This window comes from Sabethes cyaneus, chromosome 3, assembly GCF_943734655.1.
Source record: "Sabethes cyaneus chromosome 3, idSabCyanKW18_F2, whole genome shotgun sequence".
NCBI classification, from domain to species: Eukaryota; Metazoa; Arthropoda; class Insecta; order Diptera; family Culicidae; genus Sabethes; species Sabethes cyaneus.
In genome coordinates this window covers 246,955,509-246,977,468 of record NC_071355.1, presented here as the reverse complement: position 1 = coordinate 246,977,468, position 21,960 = coordinate 246,955,509, and the positions used below count along the sequence as shown (strand labels likewise).

Genomic DNA, 21,960 nt, shown 5'->3' with positions numbered 1-21,960 from the left:
AAGCGGGGTACGCTGCTGAAAAGAAAACAGCTCAAGAAAAAATCTTGTTATTTATTTACCGAAGAAACAACTCCAACACAAGCAACCACCTGTCATTTTTTCTTGTGGTAATAATTGCGCCGGATATTATTATGTTTGGACCCCATCAGCAACTGTATATAATTTGGACACTTACACCAAAATCAAATGGAAGTGTCCAAATTATGCACAGCTGCTGATGAGGTCCAAAACAGGTTGGTTACACTACTGAAGTTTTTACCGAACGATCAGCCACTGACGAACTGATATGACACGAGCGTTTCATTTTTGACTCACAAGATCTTGCAAGCAAACGACCACTTGCTTACAAGCGAGCGATCGCTTATGTCAAACAACAGAGAGATATATATATAAAACGTTTGGGAAGTCATGTTTACCGAATTCGGTGCTTTTCTAAAGTGTGTGAGGATAGCATTAGGTAATCCAGGGGTTAATCTTTTATTTAATAAAAGATAATTTTTTAGATATTGTCCGTTTCTTTGGTAACAAAACGCGCTGCTCACTTTTTTGATAGCTTCGAATCGTCGCAGAAAGAATCTGCTGAGCTGTATGTAAGTTATAAATATATATTGTGCTTGTCTAGTACGTAAGCTATTGATTTACTTGACAAGATAAACGATATTTGCCACCGCGACGATTCTGGCGACGGTTTCGCCCGCAACGGTTATAATTATTCATCGCGTACGAAAGGGTGGGAAATTGATATTGCCCCTTTTATAACTATTTAGACTACTGTGATAATCATTTAATGCAACGTACCGCATTTTGCACTGTTAATCTGACACTAGAGTGGCTTTCAGTTTGATCTACTAATGAGTTTGACTTCATTTTCCTTCTTCCCCTTTCTTTTTCACTTCATTTTCTTTGAGCGAAATCGTGTGCGAGATTCGACTGTGATAATCGTGTAAATCGGGGTAGTCTAAATAGCGGCAAATGTCGCAATAATAACTTCCCGCATCTTTCGCAATTTTTTGCACCAAAGTGTCGATTTACACGTAAATTTAGGTTACTTTATTTTTCTGTGCAATATTTTACCGAAATTTGTGTTCAAATTACTCTGCTGGTGCATACCGTCCTCTCTGCACCTGTCAAAAACGGCATAAACATGACAAAAGTGTGAATTTATTTCCCATTTTCGCTTTAACTGCGGGCAGATTAGGTAAAAGTCGCGAAAAAATACTGTTTTGTTTGGTCGGCGGCAGTGAAAATTCGTCTTATTTTGCGTAATTTGGCCTCCAATTGCGTTCTGCCGAACGAAATCCGGTCCGAAAAGCTGCTACAATGTCCGACATCGATGATGATTTTATGTGCGAAGACGAGGAGGACTATGGTTTGGTAAGTTTCTGTTCGATTCGAGAGGTTCGCATTTTCATCGGAATCATCAGTGCCGGGATAAGCGGAATTTCAAGAATGTTGAAGGTTATGTCCAGTGCGTTAAAAACATTTGGTGTTTATTTTGTTTGTAGGAATATTCCGAGGATAGCAATTCGGAACCCGATGTGGATTTGGAAAATCAGTACTACAACAGTAAGGCACTCAAGGAAGAGGCTCCGCTGGAAGCGTTGAAGTCTTTTCAGAAAGTGCTAGATCTGGAAAATGGAGAAAAAGGAGAATGGGGATTTAAAGCTTTGAAGCAAATGATTAAAATTAATTTTAAATTGGTAAGTTATTCAGCATAGCATTTTTAGATTGGTCTTAACGGTTTAATTTATAGCAAAATTATCCGGAAATGATGACTCGGTATAAGCAATTGTTGACGTACATCAAAAGCGCAGTTACTAGAAATCACTCGGAAAAATCTATCAATTCTATTCTAGATTATATTTCAACTTCAAAAAATGTAAGTTTCCGAAAAACAACTATGAGTACATTATCATAACCTAACTTTTACGTTTCTCAGATGGAACTGCTTCAAAACTTCTATGAAACTACCCTGGAAGCCTTAAAAGACGCGAAGAACGATCGATTGTGGTTTAAGACAAATACCAAACTGGGCAAACTGTACTTTGATCGTAATGACTTTGGTAAGCTTCAGAAAATTCTGAAGCAATTGCATCAGTCTTGTCAGACAGATGATGGCGAGGACGATCTAAAGAAAGGCACTCAGCTGCTGGAAATCTACGCTCTTGAGATCCAGATGTACACTGTTCAGAAGAACAATAAAAAACTAAAAGCCCTCTACGAGCAATCGCTGCACATAAAATCCGCGATTCCCCATCCCCTTATAATGGGCGTTATTCGAGAGTGCGGCGGTAAAATGCACCTCCGTGAGGGCGAATTCGAAAAGGCACACACGGATTTCTTTGAAGCGTTCAAAAACTACGACGAGTCAGGATCATCGCGTCGCACAACCTGCCTAAAGTATCTGGTGCTAGCTAACATGCTGATGAAGTCCGGCATTAATCCTTTCGACTCCCAGGAAGCGAAACCGTACAAAAACGATCCGGAAATTCTGGCTATGACCAATCTGGTAGTTAGTTATCAAAACAATGACATCATGGAGTTTGAGTCGATCCTGCGTAACAATCGTAACAACATTATGGCCGATCCGTTTATTCGGGAACACATCGAGGACCTGCTGCGAAACATTCGGACTCAGGTTTTGATCAAGCTGATTCGTCCGTACACGAAAATTACGATTCCCTTTATCTCCAACGAACTGAACATCGAGCCGGTGGAGGTGGAAAGTTTGCTGGTTTCCTGTATTCTGGATAAGTGAGTGAACACTAAAAATTTTCTTGTTTTTTGGTCTAATCAAAGTGCTTCTTTATTACAGTACAATTCAGGGCCGCATCGATCAGGTGAATCAGGTGCTGGAACTGAACAAGGAAGCACGCTGTGGAGCCCGTGACAGCGCTATCGAGAAGTGGTCCAACCAGATCAACTCGGTTCAAACGGCCATCATCAACAAGATGGCTTAAGGTAAGTTAGGTCGTTTGCAAGTTGCCAGAAACCGTTCGGCAAATACCATCGACAAGCTGAGCAACGTTTCGGCTTTGCACAGCCACAACCAGAAGCGTACAAGACTGTCTTTCTTTGTAGCTGGTCTATGTGAGTGCATACCCTCAAGAAATACGATTTTTCGAAGCTTAGTGTTAGAAAAATACAGGCAAATCGTTCGTTATTATCTATTATGTGTAAATGCAAGTTTGGCTGAAAGAATGTCCGTATTTATTGTTTATCTGTACTGGCGCATTTGATGCAGGGATTACTTAGTACCTAAATTGCGGCATAAGCAGCACACCTTCCGGCACTTTCCTTCGTTCATTTCTCCTTCGAACAAGAATGAAAACCACCATAACCACTGAAAGGATTAGGGTGACAAGCATCATGCTTAAAGCCGCTATTAAGCCAGTGCCCTTATGAACATGCAGGCAGTTTTCGTCGTCCGAGGAACACAATATACTTCCAAGACTTCCAAAGCTGGCTTTCACCACCTCGTCCTCGTCCTGGCTGTTGCGTAATCGTTCCATTTTTGCAACGCCACAGAAAGCGCCCCTGTGGTGAAGGTATTTTACCAATCGCTGGCCTCGCCTTTCGAGCGGGGTATGGCAGCGTAAATCGTCCAGCAAATACTGTAAATCAGCATTGTCATAAAGCTGCGAAAGAATTACATCGACCAGCCACTGTTCCGTGCAGCTGCAATCCAACGGATTTCCCTGAAGGTTTACGCCGCCGTACAAGCTTTTCCACTCAATAAGTTCTTCAGGTATAGATGTGAGCTGATTGTTACTAAGATCCAGCTGGCGATGAAAACGGATTAGTTATAAAAGTAAAATCACTTTTTCCTTTTCTTTTCCTTTACCTTACAAACGCTGGCTTCCTCGAATGCCTTCGGGTCTATGCGTCGCAAGTTAGGGCAACCTGCAATATGAATCTCGACACAGTCGCGCTCCTTAGATTCGTCGGCACCAGCTGTTAATATTAGCATAATTTTTCGTAAAAATATCCAAATCCAAAACCTAGCATAATAACGTACCTAGATTCGTGAAAGCCGACGCCTCCAATTCAACCAAATTGGGCATCCTGTTCAGCGAAAGCACTTTCAACGTCGTCGGATTTTCAAAGAATATCCGATCCATAGGGTTACCGTCCAGGGTCAGAGTCGTCAAATTTGGCCACAAACTGCTGGGAACAGCGTCCAGCAAATTATCCGATAGGTCCAGCCGGATGAGATCGGGAAACAGTTCACCGGAAAATTTCCGCAGTCGATTGTTACTTGCATTTAGTATCCGAACGTTCACCGGTAGGTCCGGATCGATTTCGGACAATCCGTTATGTTCAATGTTTATAACTCGCATGACTTCGGAAAGCTTTTCGAAAGGCCATCGCTCAATACTGTTGTTGGCTAAATTGATTATCTCCACTGCTTTAGGCAGTATCAAGTTATGTCCCAATTTAAATATTTCATTGTGAGATAGATCCAGTCGTACCAAATGGTGCAAATCTTCAAACGCTTGCGGATTGACTATGCGGATGTTGTTGTGGGATAAATACAGTGCTTCCCTATAAAAAAAATCATTTTAAACCCTTATTTTTTACTTAAGTTAACGCAAACTTACAATTGCTCCAAACCGCTGAAGGTTTTAGTCGTAATGTCGGTTAAGTGATTCCAGTCCAAATCGAGAACTTTCCAGCGTGTGTTGGCGGGACAATCCCAGCTGTAGATGTCACAATTCTCCAGCCGAATAATGCTTACGTTCTGCAGGACGTAAAGCAGCTGTCGCGATACCGTCCCCAGCTTGTTGTACGATAGGTCAATGAATTCTAACGTTTCGAACCGGGAGCGCTCCAGAGCGTTCAGCGACACCAGCGTATTGTTCGTTAAATCCAAACGGTGCAGCTTGTTTTGGAAGGCGAAGAAATCTAAAAATTTAAAATGGCTTTATAAGTTTATCTGAATTCAATTTGGATGGCGTTTGTGATTCACTCGGTACCGTTTTCTATGGTTTGCAAATTGTTGCCGGATATTGTGAGGGTCTCCAGGTTTCTAACATTTCGGAATGGCTCAGTTGGCAATGTTTCGAGATGAACATTTTGGAAACTTAGTTCCACGACTTGTTGACTTGCAGATATGCTGAGGAAGATAAGAAGCATGTTTTGAAAATTAGATTAGATTAAGTCATTTTACGAAAAAAAAAAAGTTAGTGTGCATTAAAAAATGGACTAATTTTGGATGATGATGATGATGATAGCGATGAAAAAGAACTACAAAAGATAATTCAATGGAAAAAATTTTCCTTAAATTCTTTGTTTATTAAGCCTGTACAGAAAAAAATGTAAAGCGCTATTAGTTGATTCGCAACAGCTATGGCGCAAGCAGTCAAATAACTACGGTCTATGCTTTGTTCGTACAGCTCTATCCCGGATCCGAGGTTCGTGTGGAACATAAATTTGACGTCATCGCTTCCCTCCTTGGCGAGGGACGTAAAATACCTAATTCCAGTCCCCCAGTCGGCCAGCTGTTGCCGTCCAGCGTCTAGTAGGTCTCATCATCCATTACACTTCTACGAAAATATGTTTGTCACCAGTACCTTCAGTCGCACCTTGTTCCTACTTCTTTATCGTTTGGCCTTGCTCCAACTCCGCGGGCCAAGATGCGGAACGATGAGGCTACCTTGCTCACGGTTTCCCTCTTCAGTTTCTGTTGTACACTTTACGGTCGCAGCACCGTCTGACGGTGCTAGACGGCCGGAACCAGGCTTCTGTGCGATGCTCTCGTTTTTCTCCAGAAGGGAGAGGATGTTGTAAATGTGGGATCAGTCTCTATTCGGCGGACACGATGTTCAAAGTCCAACTGCTTCACCCCGGGATGGAAGCAGTACGAACATAGCATCGAGTGTAGTTACTTGACTGTTGAGGCTCAATAAACGTAGGATTTAAAAAAAATTCCATTGAATTATCTATTGTTCTTTTTTTTAATCGCTATCCGAAATTAATTCATTTCTTCTAATGAAAACGTTATCACAGACACAATGCTATATAGAACTGAAACCAACTAGGTCGTGATTTCACATTTCCCTTTTTAATGTAGTATGTAGTGGTTCGTCTCCCCCGCGGAAATGGAGCAAATAAGTAACTCTAAACCGGGAATGGACTGATAGATAGATTGATTGATTGATTGATTTATTTAACATGAAACGACGGATTCGAATTGAAAGTTGGAAACCCTTGATCAGGGTCAATTGCCCCAACTGGTTAGAGAAGTTTGAGGTCTCGAAACTCAGTGAAATCCATCGACCGAATTGACTACACTCCGTACCATCGTGGAGTTGAGGTCCTACCCAGCGTACAAACACACCTGATGATACAAAATCGCTTGCCTATGAACGCTAGAAAGACGTACCGTAGACCGATTTAGCACACGGTTGCGAAGCCTCCCGCCGCCGAGTCATAGGAGAAGAAGTCATCTGAAAGCCTGATTGACTGGATTACTAACATGAAAATCGGCATGGGTAACGTGAATGCGACGGTGGGCTTCGTTAACACAAACTACGGAGCCACCTAGGGACGGTATGGGGATCGAGCGATCGGGCTCTCCAAAAAAAATTAACTCAATTAGTAAATGAAAATTATTTTCACATCGTTTTAATCGCGAATGCTTAAAATTTAATTTGCATTAGCAAGTTACTTCAAAACGAATAAGCTGATTAAATTATTTAATAGTCCAATAATTTAATATATGGCCACAATCAGTAGCAAATGTATTTGTTTAACAAATTTGAAGAATCGTAAAACAAGTGGAAGTATCCGGAGCGGGTTTGAGCTCGGGCTTGCGTTTGAAATTGCATTTTGACTTTAACACGGATTTGGTTTTGGATTTAGACCTAGAGTTGGACATAATCTTAGCTGTGCAATTAATGGCCAATCTCTTGAGCCGGTTCAAGCATACGCCGAAACTTTCGATTCGCGATGGTGCGAAGAAGGCAGATGTTTGCTGTCAGACTCCATGTCCACCGACCCGGAACGACAAACAAAACATGGTGTCCAATGCCCGCGACGGAAAATTGTACCAAGAGTAGCAGACGAAAGCGAGGTGCGCGGTAATGAACGGCCAGACTTACATCAAGGCGCACACAAAGTAGTTGTCACGGTTGTCCGTTCCTCAAATCCGCCAAAAAATTCTTGGTTTAGCAGCCCATCTGTGGGTCCGGTAAGATGAGCCGCCACTACACGCAGCCCATATTAGCCTGGTATAGCGATAACAACCATTTTTATCTATCGAAACTCGGAACTTCGCCTGATTGAGAAGGACTACCTTCATATTAGACGTAATGTCTAGGAAAACAAGTTGGCTTCGAAGAAACAGTCAGTAAAAGTATCAAAAGAAGTCAGTCCCACCATTGCCTAAAACCTTTGAGTGGTGTCAAGATGCGGGCATTCGCTTATGGAGAGTAAACCTAACGTTGTAGTTTATTTCCGGTGAGCGCGAGGACCTATGACAGATAACTCGTGAGTTTTCCGGACAAACTGACGCGGCGATTCAAAGCTATCCCGAAACTAGTGATGTGCTCCATGCGTGTTTCGTGGACGTTTCAAGTTTCAAGTTGCTTCGATTCGCACAGAGGGTTGCGTCAGGGAGATAGACTGTCCTGTATGTTATTTAACATCGCTATAAAAGGTGTAATCCGAAGAGCGAGTATCGTAGCGAGAGGCATGATTTTTAGCAAAGATAGCCAACTCCTAAATATTATAGCCAGAAACTTGGCGATGGTGAAGGGAATCTACGCTTAACTAAAAGCGCAATCTAGAAGGATTGGACCAAATACATTAAAAGAAGAGGCTCGAAGGAAACAAACGTGCGCCTTTCGCGGACGATAACCGGTCGCGTACTTGGGATTGCTGGTAACCGCGTGGACAACAATATTAGTACTGAGATCTCGGGGCGCCAAGCGGAAAATCGGATCTACTGTGCTTCGCAAAACGCTATGATCAACAAACATACGCCGTCGTACGAAGCTAATAATGTACAAAGTCCCAATCAGACCGGTAGTTCTTTATGGATTTAAGGCTGCGACGCTGCTCACGTGGTGGGCATACGCGCCCTTACTGGCTGTGTTCGAGTGGAAGATACGGAAGACGATATTTGGTGGAGTACAAATTGAAAGCGGAGAGTGACGTAGGCGTGTGAATCACAAGCTACATACACTCACCTTTATTCTTGTTTACGGCCGTATCCTGCATTCGTACGAATAGTTTGTTTCGAACGAATCGGGAAGCACTATTCTCATATTCGAATGAACAAAAGGAAGGGGAATTCGAACGTTCGAATTGATTCGAACGAAAACAAGAATACGGATCGGTTTAACTTTCGAACGAATATCATTCGAACGAAAACAAGAATAAGGGTGACTGCTTTGAGAGATCCCTGTCGTACATCTAGCGAAAGTCGATAGGCTACGATGGACCGGTCACATCGCAAAGATGACGGACGACAGGTTTCAAAGATTTTGATGTAAATCGTAATTATATTTGTATGATGTCTCAACTTATGTCTAGCCACTAGTGGTTGGAGAACCATCTGCGTCCTATTGGACTCTCAGATGATAAGTTAAGTTAGTTAAGTTTATTTCACCGCGCCGCTAGAAGTAGAAAGAAATTTGACGATGCTATTCGAAAGACCATCTAATATTCCTGTGTGTGACGTCTCGAGAAGCTTGGACCTTTTCTATGCATGTCCATTATTTATAGCTTTCTTAAATCCTTCGTATCCCTATATAACTTTTTCATATCATATTTTTTGAAAAGCTGCATTCTTGTACGTGTCGTATAAGAAGAAATGGAATAAACTTCATTATTAGTTTCGGAGCTCAAATAGAAGATCCGGCTAAAGACACTTCGTGGAAAATAAAAATAGCTGACAATAGCCCAGAAAAAAGAAAAACAAGCAAATGTCAACCAGGACACCATTCGTAAAACTCACAAGCGTTCCATCATGAATCCCACTGTTTCTTTTAGAGAGGCAGATGAGACAAATCACAGTTGGGATCTTCTATGAGGATTATCCCACTACTGAGCTTACCACGACCCAGTTGGATTCGTATATGTTCGGATACATGGATCTTTCTTGTAAATATCAGGAAAGTAGTTTCCAGCGGATTCCTGCTGGAATAAACGGGATTCTACCTGCAAAAAAACTCCGCATCCAGATATAATTCATGCTTTCTTCCCACGAAGTGTGACCTTCGATAAAAGACTGAAAAGATCGATAGAAAGTAAAAAAGAAAATCCCTTTACCAATAAATTATAAACTTTGCAGCGCTCAAATACCAGTGAACTACATGCGGATTAAAATGCAAATGCGTCAACTTTCAGGCAGAAACATCATCATAAACTTAGCGAAACTCAGCTGAGGACTGTAAATCCTGTGCAACACCAACCAAATATGCCAGCACGTGGAATCCAAAACTTCAAAGGACAATACTAGCGAATTCAAAAAGGAATCTCCAAGAACAGGAGTGATAATCAGGATGGTCTGAAGAGACCAGTCAAAGATTCTGAAAAAACGAAGACTCTTCATGGTAGATCTCACAAGCTCACGGATTCGACAATCTAGCTGTTCCAGGACCGAGCGGCAAAAAATACTGGTTTTCACAAGTGACACGGGCCCTAACCAGCCGGGATTTGGCCAAAAATTTGCCTAGGAGCGGAAAGTTAAAAAATATAAATTAAATATCTATAACTATCCAGGTGAGAGTCTTTTAGAATTTCTTGTGCAATTTTTTAATTGTTCTGATAAGAAGTTTAGACTCGAGTCTGACCTTCTACGGTCTAACAATTTCTGAGAAATGCGCAATAACGCAACTGCTACGTGTCGGAAGAGACTTCGCTGCCTGATCGTATTTTCAAAAGTCATTTATCTTTTAAAATAAGCTAAGTCCGGGAAAATTGGAAAAAATTTCTGGAAATTGATTTTCGATCATAAGTTCAACCGCTATGACTATGACCGTGTACGATCAACAAAGCAACGGTTTACCCTATGTAAACAATCATTCATTGATTGGTAGCTTACAGTGCGCTGAGCGATGTTGAATCAATTTTTTACTACATACCTACAACTACTCCTAGTTACAGAGTGCGCCTAAGCCAAAAATTGCGTCTTGCTTTCTCTCCCGTTTGCACACGCGGGACCGGGACGTCCGGAAATGTCTACCTGAATGCGGCGGGTAGGAAAGAATTTATCGCTCATTCTGGATTAGATCTCTTTCTGCTGGAGAGAAGAAATATGTGAACGTAAATACGTACTGCTGCGGCCGATTCCAGAGAAAACCTTACGGAGCAACGGGGGGTAAAATCAACCGCCTTATGAAGGACGCTTAAGCTGCATCAAATATGGCACTGCATTTTACATTTCGTCTTACACCCAGTTCCTCCTAGGAGCTTGCAGTAAAATAAACACCACGCAAAGGTCCGGTTGTTTATACCCTCTCGTCTTGATACTCAAACAAGTTTTTTAGTCGGCAGAGATGGCTTAAGATTTGACGCACACTCTCGCATGGTTTAAGCACCTGCATACATCAGTTAATTCACCAGCAAGCGAAGAACGTGTGTGATATCGCAATTCATACTTATATATTCCATTCGAGAAATTAGTCTGCCTTAGAGTTTCATTACATTTAGCAAACTATTGCTAAAACATCTTCTAAAGTACTGATTCAAGTGTTTCATTGCGTTAAACCAGTGTCCAGTGGACTGTGCGCCATATTGAATAATCAGTAATCCAGGATCAGAACAACAGTGATGAAGTGTGCTTAGGTTGGAGAGACCAAATCTCGATTTAAATCTGTGTTGTACGATAAAAATGTGTAAGGCAATGAAGCTTGTAATTTTTGCCATAGTTTTACTGTCCAGCGTCTACTCTATCCGTGGTGGTCTCTCGGGGATTTACGTGGACAATGGAATCGGACAAACGGTCCTGGATACGTCGATGACCAGCGACGATCAACATGAAATCGAGCACGAGATCTTGGAATTGTTGGGACTTCCCGAAAGACCACACAAGCGCCATTTGCATTCATCGATCAGTAAATCGGCTCCTCAATTCTTGCTGAATGTCTACGATAAACTATCACACGACGGAATTTTGAGCTCTCACGTTCGACACGCCAGGAGTGCCGACGATGAGGATATACTCTTCACCGAAGCCGATAATAAAGCCATCGATCAAAGTGATATCATTATGACGTTTTTGAACAAAAACCATCATGTCGCTGAAGTACGGCATGAGAAAGGACGAAGACTGTGGTTCGATGTGCATGAGACGAACGATGACGCCGAGCTAATATTGGCTGAACTAAGACTTCACAAGAGTAGCGAGTTTGTAAAGCACAAATACAACGCTGAAAACGTGACTATCGTCGTTTACTCGATAACAAACCTTGACGGCGAAAAAGAACTGATGAAGATATCGGAAGCGGACGTATCGACAGACTACGATGGATGGATCGAGCTGAACGTAACTTCAGTAGTTTTAGACTGGATCAGCAATAGGCAGTCTAACAAGGGATTCTATATTGGTGCCTATTCGAAAAATCGTTCTGATAAAGAAATCAAATTAGACGATATTGGTTTGGTCAGCGCCAAAGGAGAAGAAAAGTATCAACCATTTTTGGTTGCCTACTGTAAAGGACCCCAAATAGTGAAACCCGTAATGCACGTTCATCCCAGAAGCAAGCGTAATGCTCAGAGAAAACGGAAAAACAAAAGCGAAAATCGAAATCCCCTTAGTGATCCATCGTCGATCGATCATCACAAAAGTTGTCAAATCAAAACGCTCTACGTCAGCTTCAAGGACCTAAACTGGCAGGATTGGATCATCGCACCGGAAGGGTACGGTGCATTTTTCTGCAGTGGCGAGTGCAATTTCCCGCTGAACGCCCATATGAATGCAACGAATCACGCGATTGTCCAGACACTGGTTCACCTAATGCATCCCAGCAAGGTGCCGAAGCCATGCTGCGCTCCAACCAAGCTGAGCCCGATCTCGGTGCTGTACCACATCGACGAGTCGAATGTGAACCTGAAGAAGTATAAAAATATGGTGGTGAAAAGTTGTGGTTGTCATTGAGAGCATTGCCGAGCAAAGCTTGCAACTGCCAGCCAGTCAGTGGGCAGATCAATATGCTTGAATTGAGTGCAGTGCCGAACTAGTTTGTATTAAAAAAAAAGTATTCCTCGAAAAGCAAGTTCAATTTTGCAACGTTTCTCTGATACAGAATCTCTATATACATGCTATCACCTTGGGTATGCGTTTCTATTAAATTTATTTACATTGAAAGTGATTGTAAATTGTAACTTTTGATAACTCTTATGTAGTGACTCTTGCCAAATTATTTTGGAATAAAATATTGACTTAAATTATCTATTCAACGTGTTGTGTTTTGTTTTCGCATATCACTAATATTACCTCACTATTATTCTTATTATACTGTTTCATATTCATTAGTTCAATATTGATTATTACCTCAATTTATATATTTGGGTATTCAGGCGGGTTTTAATCTCGATTGCAACTGTTTCGACAGAATTCTTTGTCCATTTGATTTTGCCAGCGGAATCATCTTTCGTTCGAAAACCTTTTGCTTCGGAATATAAAATAAGGGTACTGGCGTGCCCAGACTGGGACACACTGGGGTACGTACGCCGTCTACTCCCTAAATACGTAACGTAAAACAAAATAATTCCTCAAGGTGTAGTCAGGAAGTCCGAAGTTGTCAAATCAACACAGTCCGGTATTTCTATGACTACTAACTAATAGATCCAGTCGCAAGTCAATTCTAACTAAATTCTGAAGATCGCGTACAAAAACCGCGTAAATTCCAAAATTAGCGTAAAATAAAAGCGTAAGAAGTGGCAGTCAATCCAATTTCAACTATATTGATTCAAATTTAGGTCCAATGAAAAGCATGAAAACACGGACACGAATCGGAACGGAACACGGAATATACTGACCCTTGCCCAGCAGGGCAAGCTGGCTCAACTTGCAAGGGAAGCTAGCCGCCTGAAGCTAGAAATCCTGGGGCTGAACGAGGTCCGCTGGCCGGGTACTGGCGAACACAGGACATCATCCGGGCAAGTCTTGCTCTACTCTGGCATACGAGGTGAAAATGCTACTCGAGAAAGAGGAGTTGGATTCCTGCTGAGCCCAGGGGCACATGCGGTCCTGATGAAGTGGACACCAATTAATGAGCGAATAATCGTTGCCAGATTCAGAACACGGGATAGGAACCTTACAACAATCCAGTGCTATGCGCCAACAGATGCTGCCGACCTGCAGGAGAAAGAGAGTTTTTACAGCCAGCTGAACAGCGTGGTTGAGAAAATCCCGAAGGGGGACATCCAAATCCATATGGGCGACTTCAACGCGAAGATTGTCTCAAACAATGCGGACCTTGAACGCGTCATGGAACGCCATGGCCTAGGAGAGATGAGCGAAAACGGGGAGCTGTTTACAGAATTCTGTGGTAATAACAACATGGTCATTGGAGGATCGCTCTTCCCCCATAGACCAGTACATAAAGTCACGTGGGTTTCCCACGACGGCCGAACAGAAAACCAAATCGACCACATCTGCATCAGCCGGAAATGGCGAAGGAGCCTTCTTGATGTACGCAATAAACGCAGCGCTGATATTGCATCCGACCATCATCTTGTTATCGCTGAGATACGTCTGCGCGTCGCACGTTTCCAACGACGGGAGGAGAAAGTTGGGTGCCGCTACGACGTCCGCCGATTGGAGAATCCTGAGGTGAAAAGGGCCTTTGTCGAACAACTTGAATCTCGAGCCTCGGAGTTGCCACCTGGTGGAACCGTCGAAGAACAATGGACCGGCATCAAGAACGCCTTCATCACGACCAGTGATGAAACACTCGGCAAAGCGCGCAGCGGGCGGAGGGAGTGGATTTCGGATGAAACTTGGGGGAAGATCGACGAGCGGAGAGAGGCGAAAGCTGGTATTGAGCGAGCGCGGACCAGATCGGCCAAGACAGCTGCCCGTCAACGATACGCCACACTGGAGAGGGCTGTTAAACGTGCTTGTAGGCGGGACAAGAGAACCTGGACTTACTCCCTAGCCGAACAAGGAGAAACCGCCGCCGCTAATGGTGATATCCGCTTGTTGTACGATATTTCTCGCCGCCTTAGGCGTGCCAGGATGAATACAAAGATGCCGCTAAAGGACAGAGCTGGACAGCTATTGACTGACCGTACAGAACAGCTTAAGCTATTCGCAATGACGGCACGACCTCTTTTCCACTTACAGAACTGCCCGTAGCTGAATGCGTGAAAATTATTTCCGACATGTTTCTGTCTTTTGCACTCTTTAAAAAATCGCTATTCTGCTTCACGCATACTCGAAACTAATGTAGGTGTCTCCACTGCGGCGCCGTCATAGCAAATGGACTGAACATTTTGAACTACTATCCCAGTTTCAAATGTCATAGAATAACAAAACTAGCAGCGTATGACGCCTACACTTCCTCGAATTAATCGCTTTAACTCGGAAGCGCCATCACTGGATGAAATTGTAGCAGCCATCAAGAGTATGAAATCCAATAAAGCGCCAGGGATAGACTGTATATCAGCCGCAATGCTCAAAGCTGACCCATCTTTGTCAGCCCAGATGATGCATCAGCTTTTCAGCAATATATGGGAAACCGCAACTTTTCCGGTGGACTGGATGCAGGGCATATCGGTCAAAGTCCCTAAGAAAGCAGACCTAACTGAATGCGGTAACTGATGGCGTGGCATCACGTTGCTCTGTATTACTCTCAAAGTACTCTGTAAGGTAATCCTCAACCGGATCCTGGACAAGATCGACGCTACTCTCCGGCGGTAGACCATATCACAACGCTACGCATTATATTGGAGCAGATCAACGAATTCCAGGACTCTCTTCTGCTGGTATTCGTTGACTTCGAAATGGCGTTCGACCGACTCAATCACGAAAACATTTGGGGCGCACTTAGGCGTAGAGGAGTTCCAGATAAGCTAGTCCATCTCATCGAGGCTCAGTACGAGGCGTTCTCGTGCAAGGTTTTGCACGACGGCGTCTTATCCGACCCTATAAGGGTTACTGCTGGCGTGAGACAGGGCTGCGTTTTATCACCGCTTCTGTTTCTCATCGCTATGGATGAGATATTAGTTGGAGCAATTGACAGTAGACCAAATCGAGGATTGCCTTGGAATCCTCTAACGATGGAGCAGCTAAATGACCTCGACCTAGCCGACGACATTGTCTTGCTCGCACAACGCCGAAACGATATGCAGAGCAAGTTAGATGACCTCTCCGAGAGCTCCCAGGCAGCAGGTCTCACAGTCAATGTAGCGAAAACTAAGTCAATGGTAGTGAACACTGACAATTCCACCAACTTCACAGTAGCGGAACAACAAATTGAGCAGGTAGACACCTTTCAATATCTTGGTAGCCAGACAACGCCCGATGGTGGTACCAAGACTGATATAGCCACACGGATCAGGAAGGCCAGGGGTGCCTTTGCAGGCCTGCAAAACATTTGGCGCTCAAACCAGATCACTCTACGTACGAAAACCCGAATCTTTAATTCAAACGTTAAATCCGTATGCCTGCGAAACGTGGTGCGTCTCAGCGGAGACAAAGCGAAAACTGCAGGTATTCATTAACCGGTGCCTGGTGGCCTGATAACTGGATACCCAATGAGGAACTCCATCGTCGGTGTCATCAACGGCCGATAGCCACAGAAATTCGTGAACGTAGGTGGAAGTGGATCGGACACACCTTGAGGAAAGGAGCGAACGAGGTTTGCAGAGAAGCACTCGACTGGAATCCACAAGGACAGCGTAGAAGAGGCAGACCCAGAGGCTCATGGCGACGGAGCTTAGCCAACGACATCCGGGCTGTAGACGAGAACCTGCCCTGGCGACAGGTAAAAACCATGGCTGGTAACAGCAGAGGAGATCTCTGATTTCATCCTTTTGTTCTGCCGGACCGGCGAACATGGACACGTTCTGTAATGTCCTATGCGTGGCCCAAATTCAAAGCGCGAAGCAGCCAGGGGGAGTCGATTTCAACTATTTAAAAGCTTCCCAATCAATATTGCTTGTTGAATGGTTCGTCGTCGTTGTAATGTATCTAATCCCAGAAGTCGACAGCGGTCAAGGTACGGAGGAATGTCAGATGCGTTGCGCCATGGTTTGAGGCCAGCCTGATGAAACGTTTCTGGATGCACTCGATTCGAATGCTCCAAAACCAAACTACAGCATATAGCGCCTTTAGGCAGTGAGAATCAGTAAAATCTTTTGCAATTATCGCTTTAGAGCCGACAACTGAGCGGTGTAAGTCAAATGAAAGTTTCGTGTCTAGCAGGATGCTCAGGTCGTTTATTTGATTTACTCTCGAGAGTGTGACACCATCAATTTGGTATGCAAAAGTGATAGGCCTTAAGATGCGATGAAAAGTGATCACTACGCATTTGTCGGTGCTAAGCGATAACTTATTTCTTCTACGCCAACCAGCTTATGGTGCTGATAATGCTTTTTTGCAGATGATTTAATGACAATAATTTTCAACATAATATTTATTGGAGGCCATTTTACAACATCTGCATACTATACAGTCCGACCCACCGTAGCCTACCAATTTTCGCCAGATGTGCGATGGGAATTTCTCCAAGCAGTGCATGTAGTTCGTGATTCATAGGCCACTCTCCACTTTCAGTTTGTACCCTGCCAAATATCATGCGCAGTACCCTCCGGTCGCTTGAACACGGCAAGGGCGCATATGTCCTCCGTGAGCAGCGCCACAACTTCAATTCCTACAGATCTACTGTTTTGCGACAGGCTTTTTAATGCCCCGCTGAATCACTTTACGAGTGTTGTTGTCCATGGTCACCAGCGATCCCTTGACAGCGACCAGTTCGTCGCCGTCATCGATTACCGTCCGTGGAAGGCACCTAGACTCTGCTTCCAGTCTGGCGTAAACTGTCTCCGCCTTCGCCAAGCTCCTGGCAATGGTATCAAAGTCATCTGCGAAGCCTAGGAGTTGGCTACCTTTGGTGATGACCGTTCGTCGGATCACAACCGCTAGAGCGATGTTAAACAGCATGCAGGATAAACCGACACCTTGTCTGATGCCTCGTGTCTCGAAGGGACTAGGGAGTATCCCCGAGATACGCACGAAATACATCACTCGACCCAATGCAGACTAACGATCAGTCACGTCAGTTAATCCGGAAAACCGTGTCCGTGCATTATCTGCCATAGCTGGTCTCGGTCAACAGTACCGTATGCTGCTTTGAAATCCACGAAAATATGATGCGTGGGCACATTGTACTGCCAACATTTCTGCCAGATCTGTCGGACGGCCAAAATCTGGTCCGTGTTTGCGCGAGGCACCCATGAGGAAATTCCCTACGAAACCCTGTACTATCCATCGGACCATAGCGTACGCGACCGATGATTTTATAGTGGTCTTGATGGCCGCTGGTCTATTGCTATTCGATTTGAGTTCCGCAGGACAACAATTCTGAGGCTCGGAATGCAGGTTGTTCAACGAATGCCTGCTAATGCCTAAAATTACAAACAATGTTAGGTCTGAGAACAATTTAGATGTGCGTTCTGGTAATTTGATCTGCCAGATTGTTAGATTATCAACCTGGTTGATTGTTCATAATCTAACCCAGAATGCATTCCGATTAGCCCGAAAGTATTCACTTTTTAGAATGCAGTTGGAATCCACCCTTTTGGCACGTTTAACGTTACTATTTAAGGGTCGATTTGTCAAGCTGCTAATATCGCTTATTAATTTCGGGTTAGAGTTAAAGTAAACTCAGGTTATTGAAAGAATTTGAAATTTGTCATACAACGGAAACGACCTCCGTTTCCTCATTGTCATATATGACTATTAAACTAAACCACACTTCAATATTCAACAACAGAATGTGTCATTTTTCTGCGAAGCAAGCATTAATAAAAATGAAGAAATTGGCTCTGCTGTCATCGCATATCGATTCAAACTCTCTTATCTGTCTTTGCACCATGATATCACTGAAATATCAGTAACCGACACGAGGCTCTGCAATCAGTTTCCCCTGATAAACCCTCCCCACTTTATGACAAGCAAAAAAACCGCCACTTCAATCTAGTACGGAGTAAATAACAGTAAAAATAATATGTCAAACTCCAAACAACCGCCTGCAGCCGTTTCTCTTGCTTCTCCTTCACTTTTCTCTCAGCCCGTTACAATCTACCCCAGCTCGGCTCCAGCTAATTACCCATGTTCTGTATTTCGAACGAGTTGAAATATTTCGATCGACTTGGCAAATATTTCGTTCGAGTTGTTTTTTCATATGAAGATCTTTCGTTCGAACCGCTGTTTTTTCGAACGAAATATCAGTTTCGATCGAAACATCAACTCGTTCGAAATACAGAATAGGGGTGAATGTCGTTCTTGTCGCTCTAGTCATTGTGGGTTGCACTTAATTTCAAATTCACTGCTCCTTTTATAATGACCATAGCACATACAGAATATTAGATTAAAACATCAAACATCTGCTACGCACTTCTACTTCTTTCTTGGTGTTCATATAATGAACTGACGCGTCATCATTTTAGAAATTTAACAGTCTTATTCCGTCTTATCGTAGCTGATATCAACCGACACAGTAACTTAAAATGAACAGACACTCACATTGGTAAATCCCGCAAACTAAGATCCTTGAAAAAAGCCCGCACGCTGGGCGGTTGACTGCCGGAAACCTCCGGCGTAACCGGCCAGAGCATGTTGCGCAGATCAAAGTAGTGCGAAGGTCGCTGCCGATGTGTCCTGCTGCTTTCGAAACAATCCACGATAATCGACGATTCCTTGGCGTTCTCAAGGCAGCGGCAGAACGAACAAATTTCCACAGTTTGAGCGACGCTCGATCGAACCATTCCCGCCGCTACAACCACCACCAGGAGGCTGCCGTATGTCGCAACCTTGTCGTTGATCGCGAACAACATTTTCAGCGACACAGATTGGGCGTGCTTTCCCCAACTTTTGCTAAAGTATACTGGCCAAGTCGTACAACACCGAGCTGGTTGTGTGATACCTTGAAGCCTGCCACACAATCGATTCATTGTGTTAAGCTGTAACATGCCGCATATCACATAGGTAGATAAGATGCTCAATGGCACTGTTATCAGATGCAAGGGTTTGGTTTGGGGTAGGCCAGAGTACAGTACTCTCATTGTTGGTATAGAATGGTTCATAATTAATGTTATTTTGGTTCCCCTGAAATCATAAATGCTATGGTTTTTTCCTTGTAGGAGGCTGAACCATTGCGACCAAGGTTCGCAACCGTCACGATCCTTAACGCAGCAATGGGTCTAATGTTTCACTCAGCTTCAGTATCAGTACTTGTGGCTTGAGCAGCACGTTCTACTCCTTAATAGCCTTAATAATCCTCGATAGTATAGTGGTCAGTATCCCCGCCTGTCGCCCAGCTAACGAGTGTTCACTAATTACTATTCAACATTAAACAAAAGGTTATTCAGACAATCTGTATTTCTTACTAATAAGAAAAAAGCTTAAAACTTCCTATTCATAATTAACCTTTTTAAGCTCTTTGCGGTTTTTAATATGCTTAAACTTCATCTCGCCCTTTTTGTCCTTGTTCAGCGTTTTAAAGTGTCCCAGTCCTCGATTACCCGGTCTTCGTTCCGAGTTTTGAATCTTATAAGACTTGCCAAAGTCCACGTACGGAGGCTGAGTGAAGCCAAAATTTCGCGCGACCTGCAGCAGGTCCAAATTGCCCACATTGAACACATCCTTCATGTGATGGCCCTCGTACGCTCGCACATACGACTTGAATGCCAGCTTGCCCGACTGGTTCAGGAAGTAATTTTTCGACAGCAGATGCTCCAACTGCAATTGAATATCGGCTATTTTGCTCCAGGAGAATTCGAACTCATTCAGTGGAACCTTCGCTTGCTTAAGGTACTTCAAAAACCCGACTTCTTCTGGGCGCAGAATAAGCAATGCATGCCCGCAAAGGTTCTCACCACGTGCCGTACGACCAACCCGATGAATGTACTCCTTGGTGTCGTTCGGTGGATCATACTGCACAATCCAATCGACGGCAGGAATGTCTAAACCACGGGCAGCCACGTCCGTACAGAGTAATACTCCCGATTCGGCATTGCAGAACTGGAAGAAAACCGATGTGCGTTTCGCTTGCTTTTGTTTTCCCTGAAAAATAAATTATGCATTAGTTTACAGTACTTCTGGAGATTTGGTTTTACTAACATGGATCGAATTGACCGGCAGATCGATATAATTGAAAAGTTCATGATGAAACTTCACGGACAGGCAAGAAGAAAAGAAAACCATAACCTTCTTCTTGCGATTCTTTTTCAGAAAAGTGAACAACACCAGCAGTCGCTTCTCCGAAGGGCACACAATATAGCCCTGTTCTAATCCACTAACTGTGGCCTCCTCTTTGTTGTCATCCACACCCACATAGATGGGTTCGGATTTCAATGCCAACTTCCCCAACTCCTCTGTTCGGGCAGTTTGTGTCGCCGAAAAGAGCATTGTTTGTCGTTTTTCTGAAAAGAAAAGTACAATCAACCCTTAATTTCAGACCTAACATTGTAATTAATTAAGTACTTACTGGGCAGAATACTAATAATCTGTTTCATATCCTCCTCAAACCCAATCTCCAGTATCCGATCGCACTCATCGATAACCAAGCACTGCAAGTTCTTAAACAAAAAGTTGGGCGTTCCCTTCAAGTGATCCAGCAACCGCCCAGGCGTGGCAACAATAATATTCAAACCCTTGGCAAGCTTCTCGTTCTCCGTATGCCGGCTAGCACCACCCATCAACAACCCATACGTGTGGTGATGGTGTGCCATCAATTCCTTCAGCACACCAAAAATCTGCATAGCTAGTTCTCTGGTAGGCGAAATGATTATCACCCCGGTTCCGTTCCGTGGCTTGAACTGCAACTTATAGATCAGCTCAACAACCGGAATAAGAAAGGCCAACGTTTTGCCGCTTCCCGTTTTGGCCGAACCAATCAAATCACGACCCTCCAACAGTGGAGGAATTGCTTTCGCTTGGATTTCCGTCATTTTGCTGAAACCCATCTCGGTGATCGCCTTCAGTGTATTGTCCGAAACTTTGCCCTTGAGTGATTCGAACTCTTGATTACCGAGCAGAATTTCGTACGAACTGCCCTCTGCTATAGCGGGCAATTCTTCTGTGCCATTTTCTTCCGCGCTGGGTTCAGCACTCTCATCGTCGCTGTATTTTGGCTTCTTCACAACTACAAAATTATGAAATTATCAATTTGATTAGATTCAAACCTCATTAGAATCTGTATATTTACAAGCTCCGGGTTGTGGCTCGTCATTCGCTCGCTTCTTTTTCTTTTTTGCTAATTTTGGGTCGGTCGATTCAAGCTCATAATTTTGCTCCAAATCATCTACCGAAGCTGGAACCAAGTTTTGAAAAAAGTTAGAATTCCGACATAAACACGTTTTAACATCCTATTGGACCCTATGCTTACCTTTACCGTTTTGGCTGGGTGTTTGTTCCTTTTCCTGTTTGTTTTTTGACTTATTTTTCTTCCCCATTTTTGAACAGCAGAATAGCTCAGTACTAACACGTAAAATATAAGTTCTTTTCTGAAAAATTTACGGAAAAACACCAACGTGAAGCAAAACACATGTGCGAGAAGCACTTCGAGTTCGTTTGAAAAGAAAAATAAATGAAATCGATTTGACAGCTGCGACTGCAAAACTGCGGTTGAATTGTGATAGCCCTCTGGTTTTGAACCTGTCCAATCTATACCTATCGGTAACTGTACAGTTTACACGGAAAAAAATCTAAGCATTTTTATTAATATACACTGCCGTATTCTACCTGTCGGATGTGGCGTACCTACTTACAAATATTTATCC

The 21,960-nt window shown here is 43.5% G+C and overlaps 4 protein-coding genes across 4 annotated transcripts; 2 read left to right on the top strand and 2 right to left on the bottom strand.

Moving 5' to 3' along the window:
* Nucleotides 1–1,184: 1,184 nt before the first annotated feature.
* LOC128741744 (COP9 signalosome complex subunit 2) lies at nucleotides 1,185–3,186 on the top strand. Its single transcript, XM_053837746.1, has 5 exons — nucleotides 1,185–1,374; nucleotides 1,506–1,700; nucleotides 1,754–1,879; nucleotides 1,940–2,754; nucleotides 2,816–3,186. The coding sequence occupies exons 1-5, from the start codon at nucleotides 1,321–1,323 to the stop codon at nucleotides 2,958–2,960; spliced, it is 1,335 nt and encodes a 444-aa protein (XP_053693721.1). The 5' UTR covers nucleotides 1,185–1,320; the 3' UTR covers nucleotides 2,961–3,186.
* Nucleotides 3,187–3,251: 65 nt separating this feature from the next.
* LOC128741024 (toll-like receptor 7) lies at nucleotides 3,252–19,014 on the bottom strand. Its single transcript, XM_053836599.1, has 7 exons — nucleotides 18,704–19,014; nucleotides 16,842–17,165; nucleotides 4,977–5,116; nucleotides 4,602–4,905; nucleotides 4,019–4,545; nucleotides 3,845–3,954; nucleotides 3,252–3,782 (listed from the first exon to the last, which is right to left on the bottom strand). Exons 1-7 carry the CDS (start codon nucleotides 19,012–19,014, stop codon nucleotides 3,252–3,254), a joined length of 2,247 nt encoding a protein of 748 aa, XP_053692574.1.
* On the top strand, nucleotides 10,467–12,401 carry LOC128741419 (protein 60A-like). The gene has a single exon (XM_053837224.1). It carries the CDS (start codon nucleotides 10,841–10,843, stop codon nucleotides 12,104–12,106), a length of 1,266 nt encoding a protein of 421 aa, XP_053693199.1. The 5' UTR covers nucleotides 10,467–10,840; the 3' UTR covers nucleotides 12,107–12,401.
* Nucleotides 19,015–19,546: 532 nt separating the features above from the next.
* On the bottom strand, nucleotides 19,547–21,740 carry LOC128741932 (probable ATP-dependent RNA helicase pitchoune). Its single transcript, XM_053838057.1, has 5 exons — nucleotides 21,567–21,740; nucleotides 21,387–21,491; nucleotides 20,667–21,323; nucleotides 20,300–20,601; nucleotides 19,547–20,242 (listed from the first exon to the last, which is right to left on the bottom strand). Exons 1-5 carry the CDS (start codon nucleotides 21,631–21,633, stop codon nucleotides 19,592–19,594), a joined length of 1,782 nt encoding a protein of 593 aa, XP_053694032.1. The 5' UTR covers nucleotides 21,634–21,740; the 3' UTR covers nucleotides 19,547–19,591.
* Nucleotides 21,741–21,960: the final 220 nt, after the last annotated feature.

What these genes read in the sequence shown, in the direction of transcription:
- LOC128741744 (XM_053837746.1), top strand. Translation starts at nt 1,321, where the DNA reads ATGTCCGACATCGATGATGATTTTATGTGCGAAGACGAGGAGGACTAT. An exon ending in ACGAGGAGGACTATGGTTTG is followed by an intron (nt 1,375 to 1,505) that starts GTAAGTTTCTGT and finishes TTTTGTTTGTAG; the next exon opens with GAATATTCCGAGGATAGCAA. An exon ending in TTAAAATTAATTTTAAATTG is followed by an intron (nt 1,701 to 1,753) that starts GTAAGTTATTCA and finishes TTTAATTTATAG; the next exon opens with CAAAATTATCCGGAAATGAT.
- LOC128741419 (XM_053837224.1), top strand. Translation starts at nt 10,841, where the DNA reads ATGTGTAAGGCAATGAAGCTTGTAATTTTTGCCATAGTTTTACTGTCC.
- LOC128741024 (XM_053836599.1), bottom strand. Translation starts at nt 19,014, where the DNA reads ATGTTGTTCGCGATCAACGACAAGGTTGCGACATACGGCAGCCTCCTG. An exon ending in AAAAAGCCTGTCGCAAAACA is followed by an intron (nt 5,117 to 16,841) that starts GTAGATCTGTAG and finishes TATCTTCCTCAG; the next exon opens with CATATCTGCAAGTCAACAAG. An exon ending in GTCGGCTTTCACGAATCTAG is followed by an intron (nt 3,955 to 4,018) that starts GTACGTTATTAT and finishes TAATATTAACAG; the next exon opens with CTGGTGCCGACGAATCTAAG.
- LOC128741932 (XM_053838057.1), bottom strand. Translation starts at nt 21,633, where the DNA reads ATGGGGAAGAAAAATAAGTCAAAAAACAAACAGGAAAAGGAACAAACA. An exon ending in CGAGCCACAACCCGGAGCTT is followed by an intron (nt 21,324 to 21,386) that starts GTAAATATACAG and finishes ATAATTTTGTAG; the next exon opens with TTGTGAAGAAGCCAAAATAC. An exon ending in GATTATTAGTATTCTGCCCA is followed by an intron (nt 20,602 to 20,666) that starts GTAAGTACTTAA and finishes TTTTCTTTTCAG; the next exon opens with AAAAACGACAAACAATGCTC.